The sequence below is a fragment of the Mandrillus leucophaeus genome, unplaced genomic scaffold (genome assembly GCF_000951045.1).
Source record: "Mandrillus leucophaeus isolate KB7577 unplaced genomic scaffold, Mleu.le_1.0 Scaffold158, whole genome shotgun sequence".
Taxonomy (NCBI): Eukaryota; Metazoa; Chordata; class Mammalia; order Primates; family Cercopithecidae; genus Mandrillus; species Mandrillus leucophaeus.
Genome location: NW_012101565.1, coordinates 1720684 through 1732865, shown reverse-complemented (window position 1 = coordinate 1732865; position 12182 = coordinate 1720684). Strand labels below are relative to the sequence as shown.

The following is a 12182-nucleotide window of genomic DNA, read 5'->3' as shown; positions in this document are numbered from 1 at the left end:
CTGTTGGTGTGCTCTTCCACGGGTGTGCTCCCCTCGAGGTCCAGCTGCTGTGTCTTCTTCCGTCAATCTGCTCCTCTCCATGTCCAGCTGCCTGTGTCCCTGCCTTGCTAGCGTCTTGGAGTTTGTTTGTTTGTTTGTTTGTTTTGTTTTGTTTTTTTGAGACAGAATCTTGCTCTGTCACCCAGGCTGGAGTGCAACGGCGCGATCTCGGCTCACTGCAACCTCCGCCTCCCAGGTTCAAGAGATTCTCTTGCCTCAGCCTCCTGAGTAGCTGGGATTACAGGTGCCCACCACCATGCTCGACTAATTTTTGTATTTTTAGTGGAGACGGAGTTTCACCATGTTGGCTAGGCTGGTCTCAAACTCCTGATCCACCTGCCTGGGCCTCCCAAAGTGCCGGGATTACAAGCATGAGCCATCACCCTCGGCCTGGGTCTCAGGTTTTTATAGGCACAGGAGGAGGGTATGGCAGGCCAGGGTGGTCTTGGGAAATGCAACATCTGGGCAGGAAGGCAGGAGTGCCTGTCCTCACCTAGGTCCGTGGGGGTGGAGCCCTAGCCAGGGACCATGCCCTACTCTACCCAGCACTTCCCTTCCCCCATTCCATAAGGGACTACGCTGTTCTCTTCCTAGCACTCCCATATCAGCAGCTGGATAAGGGCTCAGTGGCAGAGCCAGTAAGCCATGAGCAGGCATGGAAAATCCCTGTGCCCTGTCCCACCACCTATAAATGGTGATGATCAGTGATGACCAGTACCTCTATTTGTAGGCTACATGGCAAAAAGTGTCACAAGTCAAAGACTTGCAGTGAGGCCAGCACACAGTTGAACACCAAGAGCATCTGACGTGCTGAGGACAGGGGCCACTCAGGTGCTGGTGCCAGTAGCAGAGCCTGAAGAACAGCTGCAACAAGCCTCAGTGGCTAAATTTCCACTTTTCCACATCTATCTACAGATGCCCTAACACTAGTACACAAACATGTATGTAACGGGGATGTCAGAAAAAAAACACAAATGCTAATCAGGGCTCTGGTTAAATTACTAAAAAGCAAACGAACGGGAGAAGGTGGCAGGCAGGTTTGATAGGGTTTTCTCTCCCTACATAGCACACATTTCTGTGTGAATGAAAGAGCTGCTTCCTTTTCATTTATTCAACCACATTTAGTAAACACCCGCCAGTCACCATCACAGGCCCAGAGTTCCTGTCTTGAAAGCCCTCCAGCCACAAACAGTATGGCTGCCACACCCGTGCACACAACAGAGGCACTGCACTGGGTCCGAAAGGGTTAGGTGGGGGTGTGCGAGGCTGTGCAGGCCACAGGAACCATAGCCCAGAAGCAGTGGTGAGCCAGCCTGCGGGGCTGGGTGTGTGCAGGGAGAATAGGAGGTCACAGAATGCCCCACCCATGCGTCAGGTCCAAGGAACCTTCTCTCCTAGCACAGCAGCCGCAGAATCAACCTCCAAAGTCACCAACAAGGCCTGGGCTGACGACCCAGGGAAATGCAATCCCACAGCCCACTGCTCACAGTCCACCGAGAACATGGTTCCTCAATACAGGCCACACCAAGCTGTGTCACTGGTGCGCGTGCAAACCCCCAAAACCAGGTGGCTCCTCCAGCTCAGTGAAGAAAGCACATTTCTCATGATGGGCAGCAGTCCGTGTTCTCTGAGCACTGACTAGGAGCTCGCAAGAGCCACGGGAGCCTTTCATGGTGCTCCTACCCCAAAGAGACCAAGCTGTGTGGACTGGCACAGACAAAGGATGTCTCTACCCCAAATAACCAGCTCTGTGAAAGGGGGCTATGAGACAGAGGGTAGCAACCAGGCTTCTCTCCTGGGCCTCTGTGGACCCTGGGAAAGAAAACTAAGCACAGGCACCTGTTTCCTGACACAGGCGACAGCCACAAACTCAGGCAAACACACGCCCCACATCCTCCACCTCTGATCCCCTGGTGTCCTGCAGCAGTCAGCAATCAACACCAGCCAGTGGGAAATGATGAAGTGCAGGTCTCCACAAGCCACAGAGGCCTGCATGTCAGTTTCAAGTTAACAAAGACAGCTCAACCTCAGGTCATTCCACTCTGACATCAGAGAGAGACCAGAGACACCTGTTCACGAGGACCTTGGGAGCCTGAGACTAAGCAGTGAAGATCCTGCTGACAGCAGCACCCCAGGGTGCCCAGACTGTCCATGCAGCCACATCACAAACACGTACCGCCGATGAAACATGCCGCAAACAACGATTCCCACACGCATCTCCAGCCCTCGCCTCCCCAGGACATCTCCATCCATGGTCATCGCACTGAGACCCAACAGCTCTAAACTCATCACCCTCACCTGACTTATCACCCGCCCTACCCTGCCTGCGTCTTACCGCATCGTGTGCGTTCACCACCATCCCCTTCCAAAGTGGTTCCTGCCTACGGGGCTGTCCCCGACCCAACTCTGCTCACACCCCTGAGTTCGGCCACGCCCCCGTACCCCTTTCTGCTTACCTCACTGCACTTGAGTTTATGGGTCTGTCCCTTCCCCACCCGAGCAGGCAAAGGAGCCCCTCCCCAGTGTGTGTAGGGCCGAGCCACCAGCGCCCGCGGAGTGGTTTCTCTGACCCTAACACTGCGGCTGCACTGACGCTGCCCGAAAACCCGACCCCAAATCGGCCGCTCAGCTCCTGCCCAGCAGCCCCTAGGTCTCACCTTGGCTGAGTGAGGGCTGGCTCCCCGCGGCCCTGCCAGCTCTATGCCCTGCACGCTATGACCAGTCATCCTCGTGACTAGGGACAAATCACCTTCCTGCTCGCGATCGTCAGAGAATACGGAAGGCATACGGAGGCCGGGGCACGCCGGCTTTGCAGGCTCCAGGCGTATGCTTGGCTTCCCGGAGAGAGGACCCCCGGTGGCCCCGCTTGGGGGAGAAGGGCCGGGGACCACCGCGCTCCCGGGGAGGGCCGGGCACCGGGGACCACCGGGCTTCCGGGAGGGGCGGGCACCGGGGACCACCGCGCTCCCGGGAGGGGCGGGCACCTGGGACCACCGCGCTCCCCGAGGAGGGGCGGTCGAGCGGCCGAGACCACTTAGCGGCGCGGAGGAGAGAACAGCCGCACAGCTCCGGCCTCTCTTCCGGGCTGTCGCGCGGCGCACACCTGAGCCAAGGTCCCCGCGACACCCAGGACCCTCCCAGCGCTCGCCCTGTGACCTTGGGGAGGCGCCTCCTGACTCGGCTTCCTCCGCGGCCCCGCCAAGGGAGCGGCCTCAGGCTCTCCAGCCCAGACTTCCCCGGGAGGCGCTTCCCCAGCGCCGCCGAAGGCTCATCCCCGCCCGCCGTTTACCTGAGGAGCCGCCGCCACCTCCGCCGGGGCGCCGCCTTCCCGCCCAGCAGGGGCCCCGGAGTGGGCGGAGCCTCGCGCGCCGAGCCCGCCCTCGCTGCCTTCTGGCCAACCGCAGCCCGGAGCGCGGCAATAGGTCCCCGCCCCCGAACGATCTCCGCAGTTATTGGTCAGGTGCACGTCTCTCACGCTCGCTCCACCCCGCCCACCTTCATTTGCAAAGCAAGAGTGCGCAGACTCGGCTTTCGCTCGGCCCCGCCCCCGGCCGCTCCTGGGCCACCGCCTCTGTCTGAAGAGCGCCAGCGCGGCCGCCACTGCGCAGGCGCGGCCTTCAGGCCCGTGACAGCGACGCTAGCCGTCCCCGTTCCCCCGTCGGACGCACAGAGCCCTGGCGACCTCCGCTCCCAGACGCCGGGGACGCGGGCTTGGCGCGGCGTTGCGGCCGCTCGCAAGCACACGCCCGCCCTCTGTCTACCCGGAAGCGGCCGCTGGAGGCCGCGACACCGGGAGAGGGGCAGGACACTCGGGGCCCTGCGCTCGTTGGGAAAGAGGCGGCCAGCGGGGTCCCGGGAGCTCGGGACGCGATAAGAGCGATGTGAGGAAGGAAAGCGCCCGCCGCGCGTCCAGGCTGGGCGTCGGCAGAGGCGGAGGCGGCGGGAGCAGCGCAGGCAGGATGTCCACTCCAGGCCGGAGGGACTGGGCTCCCGCTGTGGGGACGGCGCCCAGGAGAGCACAGGACCCTTCGCGGATGTGGGCGCGGCCCCTGCGGCGACTTGCCACGCGCCTGTGGCCCTGTCCCCTCCCGGTCTCGGAGTCGCCTCGGCGCCACGCACACAGCTGCTGCGCGCAGCACAACCCCGCTTTCGCTCCGACCGCAAACAAGCGCCAGCCCTTCCGCCAGGGGGCAGGCCTGAGTCTGCATTTTCTCCCTAGGGCTCCGCACAAAGCCCAGCACCGGACGGCTGCCCAGTGAAGCCCGGGAATGAATTCAAGTGCAGCCAACGACGCGGATAATCGAGACTGCAAAGGGAGGGTGGACAGAGCCAATGGCCGTTCTGAGCCTGCAGTCATCAGTTGGCTTGACACTCGCGGGCTTCCGGCCGCGTCCTGGCACTGGTGGGAGCCGGGAGGGAGAGGAGGTGCGCCGCAGGGGGCGCAGGCTCCCAGGCTCCGCTGCAGAGCCCAGAGGCTCAGCTACCCTGGGTCGGGACCACCTGGCTCCGGTTCTAGAGTGGCCGTTTCTTGCAGCCCCCACCTTCGACGAACTCCACCCTGCCCCCGTGCCTCTCCAGCCCTTCTAACACGAGCAACCAGTCCCACCTGCTTAAATTGCCTGGAGCAGTTTCTCTTTTTTCCTCACCCCCAGGTCAACCACAAACCAGTTTGTTTTTTGTGAGGTCTGTCACCCAGGCTGGAGTGCAGTGGTGCTCACTGCAACCTCACCCTCCCCGGGCTCAGGTGATTCTCGCACCTCAGCCTCTGGAGTAGCTGGGACCACAGGGCACACCACCACACCTGACTGATTTTTAAATTTTTTGAAGAGACAGGGTCTCACTATGTTGCCCAAGCTGGGTTTTTGTTTTTGTTTTTGTTTTTGTTTTTTGAGAGGGAGTCTCGCTCTGTCGTCCAGGCTGGAGTGCAGTGGTACAATCTCTGCTCACTGCAACTTCTGCCTCCCAGGTTCACGCCATTCTCCCGCCTCAGCCTCCTGAGTAGCTGGGACTACAGGTGCCCGCCACCACACCAGGCTACTTTTTTTGGTATTTTTAGTAGAGATGGGGTTTCACCATATTAACCAGGATGGTCTCGATCTCTTGACCTCGTGATCTGCCAGTCTCGGCTTCCCAAAGTTGTGGGATTACAGGCGTGAGCCACCGCGCTCGGCCCAAGCTAGGTTTTATTGTTGAAATGAGGCCTCTCACTGTTACCCAGGCTGGAGTGCAGTGGCACGATCACAGCTCACAGCAGCCTTAAATTCCTGCGCTCAAGTGATCCTCTTGCCTCAGCCTCCCAAATAGCTGGAACTACAGGTGGGCACCACCAAGTCTGGCTAATTTTTAAGTTTTCTTGCAGAGACAAGGTCTCACTATGTTACCCAGGCTGGTCTGAAACTCCTGGACTCAAGAGATCCTCCTGCCTTGGTCACCCAAAGTGCTGGGATTACAGGCATGAGGCACTACACCCAGATCTTGTCCTTATTTCCTGTATCCCAGGCAATTTGCCAAACAAGGGATGAGGGTGAGCAAAGGAATATCAAACACATGCCTTGCTCTCAAAAGCTCATGGTCCAAAAGGGATGAAAAAGTGTGTTTTTCCAGTTCAAGCCAGCCCATTCCAGGGCCTTTTCTGCAGCAAACATGCCACATGCACCCACAGATCTCGGTAGAGGAGACTCCAATTCCCCAGACTCACTGGTCTGTACCAAGCACTGGCCCCTTGCAGACATTCTCAGGATGGCTGCCCTCCAGGCTGACAGCCACTGTGCTGTCCAGCTCACAGCAGAGATGGCACATTTGGGTTGGGCTTCCCCACCATGGGGCCTTAATTTCATCATTTGTAAAGCGAGGATTGCTTGGTTGTGTTAGGACTTGAGATCCTGGATGTGAACTGCCCCCACGGGCTGGGCACCTGAATGTGTTCTGTGAATGGGGGCAGGACTGCTACAGGTGGTAGCTGTAGCTGGTGTGACTGCCCAGAATGGCACCCAGCACACAGCTGGCACTCAAACGTTAGCAGCAATAGTGCCCACAGCGCACTCTGGGGTCCAGAAGGGAGGGGCAAAGTTGGCTTCTGTCTCTTGGAGCTGTAGGATCAGAGGTGGGCTCAGGGGTGGGGTCCTTGCTTGCCCTAGGGTGTGTGGTCAAGTCTGCAGAGGTCTCTAGGTGGGAGGCTTCCTGCACCCTGCTGGCCTGGGCAGGAGGTGCTTCAGGCTCCAGTGGAGAAGGCTGGGAGACAGACAGGGCTCCAACCACCATTTCAACTGCACGCCTTCCTCTGGCTCAGCCCACCTTAGGGCCCAGCTGAATGTGGCCGTGGTATCCTCTCGAAGGACGAAGGGGTGCAGTTGAAATGGTGGTTGGCACGTATGTGTCCCTTTTCCTGTCTTTATGCCCCAGAAATCCCCACCCTCATTTCTTTAATGGCTTTCTGTGGTAAGCCACGTCAAGAGGGGTCCACAGAGGCCTCACCCTGGCTATAGCTCTTGAATTGGGTTTTCACCTCACAGAGAGTAGGCCCCATGTGGGCAGGACTGGTCCCACAAGATTTCCTCAGAGCGGGCAGGTCCCCAAAATGAGAAGACGTACGCTTCGAGGGCACAATGCAGGTACAGCTCTAGAATTCTCCATTCTAGAACCTGCCCTTCCTCTCCCCAAGCTAGCCCTCCCCCTGCCCAGTCCAGGGCTGTGCCAGCCCCCGCCCTGAGCTCACAGCCCCATCACTCCCTGCCTCTGCCGCAGTCCCAGCAAGTCTTCAGAAGCGTGGCTGCTGCCTCAAGAAGGACGCAGTTCCCACCCAGCGCCCCCCACCTCCCTGGCCCCTGCCCTCTGACACAAGTCAGGCCCAGTCGTGCCCCCCAAGACTGGTGAAACTGGACCACTACACCCCCTCCCATGCACTGCCCTCCGTGAAGGGCAGCAGCAGGCAGAAGCTGGATCAGAGAACCTTCACAGAGCAGATACATGAGGGCAAGGACAATGGCTACCTGTTCCCCAAAGTGTACTTGGCAGATGCCACCCACGAGTGCATGCACCACAACCCCAAGCTGTCCTCTGATCTGCAGGGCAAGCGCCACACCATGGTAAGGCAGGCTTACCTCCCTCCCCAAGGGGCTCCAGTGCCCCCCAGCCTGGCCAGCAGGCCCCTCTGTGTCCCAAACCCACTCAGGCACCATCCAGCTGCTCCAGCTTCCTCCGTCTGAGACTCTCCCCAGTCCCATTTCCTCCCCAGAGGCCTCTCTGGGGCTCCTGCAGGCTGACCATCCCCTGTTCCCAAACCCCTTGAACACAGAGTACTTGGCACAGGAGGGAGTGGGGAGGTCATCGCTGCTCTCCAAGGGCACTGCTCACCCAGCGTCCCCCCCTGAGGATTCCAGCAAAGTGTATAAAGGACAGGGGCCTGCCTTACCACAGCCAGCCCCTCAGGGGCCAAGTCTCACACAGCAAGTGCCATCCACCCTACAGATAGCTGTCAAGATCGTCTCCACAACCGAGGCCCCGGTGGAGTTTTCCCGCGAGCTCCTGCCCCGTGAGATCTCTATCACTCAACACTACCTACAAGCACCTGAACGTGGTGGGCAGAGGCCTGGACACAGCCTGTCCCCACCCTCCCCTTCCCCAAGGGTAGCTCTCCCCAGCCAGCTGCCTGCCCCAGGCCTATTGCCCCCTCCCCCTACCTTGGACCTCCCTTTCGCCCCCGGGCTGGAGCCCAACCCCATCCCGGAACCTGGGTCTGGTACCCTTGACAGTTCCAGCACACCCTTGGCCCTGCCTCAGGGTGATGGCAGGTGTGTGGGCTGCAGGTGCAGCTGTATGAGACCTATCAGAGCAGCCAGCTCGTGCCGGAGCTGGTGGCCCAGGGCGACCTGCTGGAGCACATCAACGCTGCGTTGGACCACCTCTGCCACCCAGGGCTGGAGGAGAAGGAAGTCCTTGGACTGTTCTGGCAGCTGGTCAGTGCCATGGCACACTACCACAGCATGGGCATCGCGTACCAGAGACAGCGGCACCTGGGTCGATCGTGTGCCCACAGGCACAGAGAGGCCCACTTGAGCCCAAGCCAGCCCTACCTCCTGCCTCCCCTCTCCCATGCAGGGACCTGAAGGGCGAGAACATCCTGCTGGATGACCACGGCCTTCTCAAGCTGACCGGTGAGCCCACAGCCCCCGCCCTAACCCCTAGCCTGGGGTTGAATGCCTCCACCTGCAGGGCCCACACCCCACGCTTGTCCCAGCCAGGCCCCTGCCTTCAGCTCTCCCAGAAGGCCTGCAGGCCACCCTTACCCACGGGCCTGAGGCCACTGGCCCTGCCCCAGACCAGGCCCACCTCATCCCACACTCTTGCTGTCGGCCACACACTGCATGCAACCCCGCAAGCCTCCACAGCCATCCCTGCAGACTGGCATCCTGCACCCGACCCTCACACACAGTGCCACCCTCCCCCATGCACCTGGTACAGATTTTGGCTTTGCCGACTGCATGGGGCCCAGGAACTCACTGCTCAGCACTTTCTGTGACTCCCCAGTCTACACAGCCCGAGATCCTCATGAGCAGCAAGTATAGCAGGGAGCAGGCCGACCTGTGGAGCCTGTGAGTGCCTCCCAGGGAGCCCTGACCCCAGGCAATGGGGCAACCTGTGGAGTCTGAGTGCCCCCAGGGCACCCCAACCCTGTGGCCAGGGCCCACAGGAGGGCTGGGGAGAGGCCACACCTGTAGGAGCTCATGTCCCCAGAGGTGTCATCCTCTATGCCATGGTGAGTAAGAAGCTGCCCTTCAAGGAGCCCCAGCCCCACTGCATGCTGCACCTCATGCACTGCGGTCCCACCTTCTGGCCAGGTCTGTTCCCAGGTAAGCACCACCCCATGACTTTCCCACACCTAGCTCAGGCCTAGAGAGCGGCAGTGAGGAAGACCTGGACTCCCAAGAGGGTAGTCCTGCGTGGTGGAAGAGACCGAACCTGGCATCCTCCCCGCTTAGGCTGGGAACCATTTGGTCCGTGCACGGCAGTGACAAGTTCTGGGGAAGCTGGACTGGTGGAGGACCTGACTCCAAATGCAGTTCAGGAAAGGCTGTGGCTGCGAACCTGAGCTCTGCACTAGCCCAGGGCACACTGCCTTGCCCCTCTATGCCTCAGTCTCCCCACTGGCGACAGAACTGACCCCTCTAAGCTGCTGGCACCATTGGCAGTGACGTGCATGGGGTGAAGGTGGGTGCTGGAGTGGTGAGAGGCTGCAGCTGTGAGCCCTCGCCCACAGTGCCAGGACCTGATTTGGGGGCTGCTGCAGCTGTGTCCAAACACATGCCTGGGCCTGCAGCGAACACCCTTTTCCTCAGTGCTGTGCCAGGTGTGGTGTGGCCCTGTGGGTGAGCAACTGAGCAGCACGTGGTCCCTCTGCACTCCACCTGACCCCACTGTGGTCCCTTGCAGAGAAGCAGGTGCAGTCCCAATTCCCAGCATCCATGGATGACCTGGAGCCTGGTACAGACTTAGAGCGCCAATGGCCAGTCCTGTAGCTGCACTGCCCCCATCAGCAGGACATCCCCAAGGAGAACGGGGGCCCTGAGCTCAGGCCTCTGGAAGCACACCCCAGAAGAGGGGTGGGTTCTGCCCAGCTGGTGCTCTGGAGCACTGTGGCAGCCAGCCTAGGAGTGAGCGCCTCCAGGAGGCCTTCCAGTAAACTGAGGGCGGGGGGGGGGTGGGGCAAGGCCAAATAAAGCATTTATTCTGTGAAGAGAGTGCAGATGTCTGAGTGCTGAGAGGGCAAGTGGCCTCCAGTGGCAGGCGGGGGCTCTGGCCAGGAGAAAACATGGTCCACACATGCCTGCATGAGTGGCAGAGCTTTATTGGGGGCAGGTGAGAGGAGATCCTGGAGGCGGGAGACGCCTGGCACCTGAGCCTCCAGTTTTAGGGTGTGGAGTGAGGCATTGTGAACGCTCAAGAAAACAAGTTAAGCTCCTTCACCAGGGTTCAAGGGGCCTGGGAGGGCCCATCAGTGAGAAGGGGCCAGCCCTCATGAGCCCAGTGCAAGAGGTGGCAGTGAGGTCAGATCGGCTCAGGAAGGGAAGAGTGTGGCAAGCCCCTGTGGGGCTTAGCAGCCACGGACCTGGCAGGTGGGGGGATGCTCACAGGTCCAAGGGAGAAGCAGGTAAGATCCCTGAGCCCATAGTGGGCTCTACCACAGGGGCAAAGGGTGGCTTGGACAGGGGCCAGGCTGCAGGCACATCTGGAGGCTAGGGTAGGAAGGCCAGGGAGGAGTGGCCCAGGCTCAAGGAAGCTGACCAGGGAGATGGCCTAGCTAGAGAGGCCAGTGAGAGCACCCACCCAATCTGAGACTGGGAAACAGGAAGACACAGGGAGTTGACAAAGGTTGAGGGCAGGGTCCTGGAGCACAGGTCAAGCAGGGAGGCACAGTCCTAGAAAGAACCCAGGATCTAGGTATGGCTGGGTCAGCCCTTTGAGGCCAGGTCTCAGGGAACAGGGAGCTGAGAGCCGCAGGGAGTGGGGCTGACAAAGCAGCACTTATACCTCTGTCCAGACCCTGCAGTGCCCTGGGGACTTGGAAGCTTCAACTGGCTCCTTGGGGCTTGCAGTGGTTTTCTGTCCAGTCCCCATGCTGTGCCCAGGAAGAGTCTTCTCATGGCTCCCTGGCTATCCGCCTGCCACCTCCACCTTCTGCACAGGCAGCCGAGTCACGGTGCCTGGCCCACAGTACTGCTGTGCACAACCTTCATTCTTGCTGGTAGCAACACTGCACAGGGCTGGGAAGTGCCTCCAATTCTTACTGGAGCCTAAGTGTAGCTCTGCTTCTCAGCAGGGCACAGTCTCTGAGCAAGGGGACTCAAGGGGCCTGTAGGCAGCTGCAGGAAGGCCTGGTCTGAGAAAGCCTGGCAAAGGGGACCATGGAGCTGGTGTCTGGCTGCAGGGGCCTCAGGTGGGTGTGGCCCTCTCCACCCATGGCTCTGGGGCCAGCTCCAGCTCCCGCTCCTGCTCCTGCTCCAACTGCTCCTGCTCCTGGCAATCCAGCTGCTGTAGCTGCTGCTCCACATCCTCAGGCACCTGCACCTCCAGCAGGTTTTCCATGCCAGGTTCAGGCTCATCCCCAATAAGCACCTGCCAGACGGGAGGCAGGTGAGCAGCTGGCCAGCTACAGACACCCCTTCCCCAGCCTCTCCAACCCTGCACCAACCTGGATGAGCTTCTCACAAGCCGCCCGCACGTCGGGCTCTGGCTCCCAGCTGTGCAGCTCTCGAAGGATCAGGTAGGCTCCCTGGTCCCGCACCTGCTGCCGACCTGGTGCTGTGGCTGTCAGCTGAGGAGGTGGAAGAGGTTACCCAGATGTCAGCATGCTCGTGTGTGTGTGTCAGGGATGGTGCTTATTGCAGCAGGGCTCCTGCTCACCAGCATGATGGCTTCAACAAGCATCTTGCGGATGTCTGAATCAGGTTCTCGCTGCTTGTCTGGTGGTAGGTACTGTAAGTCCACAGGCAGCCCTAGGGGTGAGTGTGTGGGAGCCACTGTGTCCCTGAGCTGGGCAGCTGCGCCAGGCTCTGCCTGTGTAAGTCCCACCTGTGCTCAGCAAACTCACTGCTGCAAGGTTTCAGAAGGAGCCTGTGGCCTGGACACCTCTCTCTCCCTCCACTGGCCTCCCTCCTCTCTGGCCAAGTCTGAGGCTCCACACTAGCCACTCACGTTCCATCTCTTCCTCGGAGAAATCCTCAGGCCCAGCCAAGGGCAGGAGCAAAAAGGGGAGAATGTCCACCTCAGGTCCAAGCAACCACTTGTGATGTCCTGAGGGACGGTGAGGGTAGGGAGACAGGAATAGAGACTGGTCCAGAGCAGCCCGGAGTCCAGTCCCCACCCCTGGCGACGCCCCCCCGCCACACCCACCACTCACGGTGCTCGAAGCAGCAATTCCGCAGCGTTCCCACCACCCCGCCCCTGCGTACAGAGGAATCGGGGTACTGGGTAAGGGGCAGCAGCCGCTGGACCACGCACCTGTTGGGAGGGGTCACTCAGGGCCGTCCCCGTTAACTTCCGTCCCCTCCCCGCCCGCGCGGGCGCCCTGGGCTTCACCTGTCGGGGTCCAGTAGGAAGGCCCTCGCCGCAGGGCGTTGGCTGAGGTTGGAGAGCAGCGGCGCCAG

At 60.5% G+C, this 12182-nt stretch overlaps 3 protein-coding genes across 5 annotated transcripts in view; 1 reads left to right on the top strand and 2 right to left on the bottom strand.

Annotated features, from left to right (window-relative positions):
• MROH1 (maestro heat-like repeat family member 1) overlaps window positions 1–3413 on the bottom strand; it is a 124279-nt gene extending 120866 nt beyond the window's left edge. For 2 of the 3 annotated variants that reach the window (XM_011975689.1, XM_011975690.1), the window contains exon 1: window positions 3329–3413. The gene's annotated coding sequence lies outside the window, so the exon portion shown is untranslated. Of the gene's footprint in view, window positions 1–2696; window positions 2765–3328 lie in introns of those variants that run through there. The other variant, XM_011975691.1, reaches the window with a different exon arrangement.
• A 3203-nt stretch (window positions 3414–6616) lies between these two features.
• LOC105536361 (testis-specific serine/threonine-protein kinase 5-like) lies at window positions 6617–9531 on the top strand. Its single transcript, XM_011975747.1, is given in 11 exon segments — window positions 6617–6650; window positions 6784–7124; window positions 7507–7578; window positions 7580–7615; window positions 7845–8047; window positions 8137–8192; window positions 8500–8572; window positions 8574–8630; window positions 8773–8876; window positions 9276–9385; window positions 9469–9531. Coding segments are annotated over 11 exon segments (1149 nt in total).
• Window positions 9532–9741: 210 nt separating this feature from the next.
• Window positions 9742–12182, bottom strand: HGH1 (HGH1 homolog (S. cerevisiae); the record flags this gene model as incomplete). The annotated part of the gene is made up of 6 exons (XM_011975746.1): window positions 9742–11151; window positions 11228–11350; window positions 11440–11531; window positions 11731–11829; window positions 11936–12036; window positions 12115–12182. Coding segments are annotated over 6 exons (666 nt in total), but the record flags the coding sequence as incomplete, so codon positions are not given.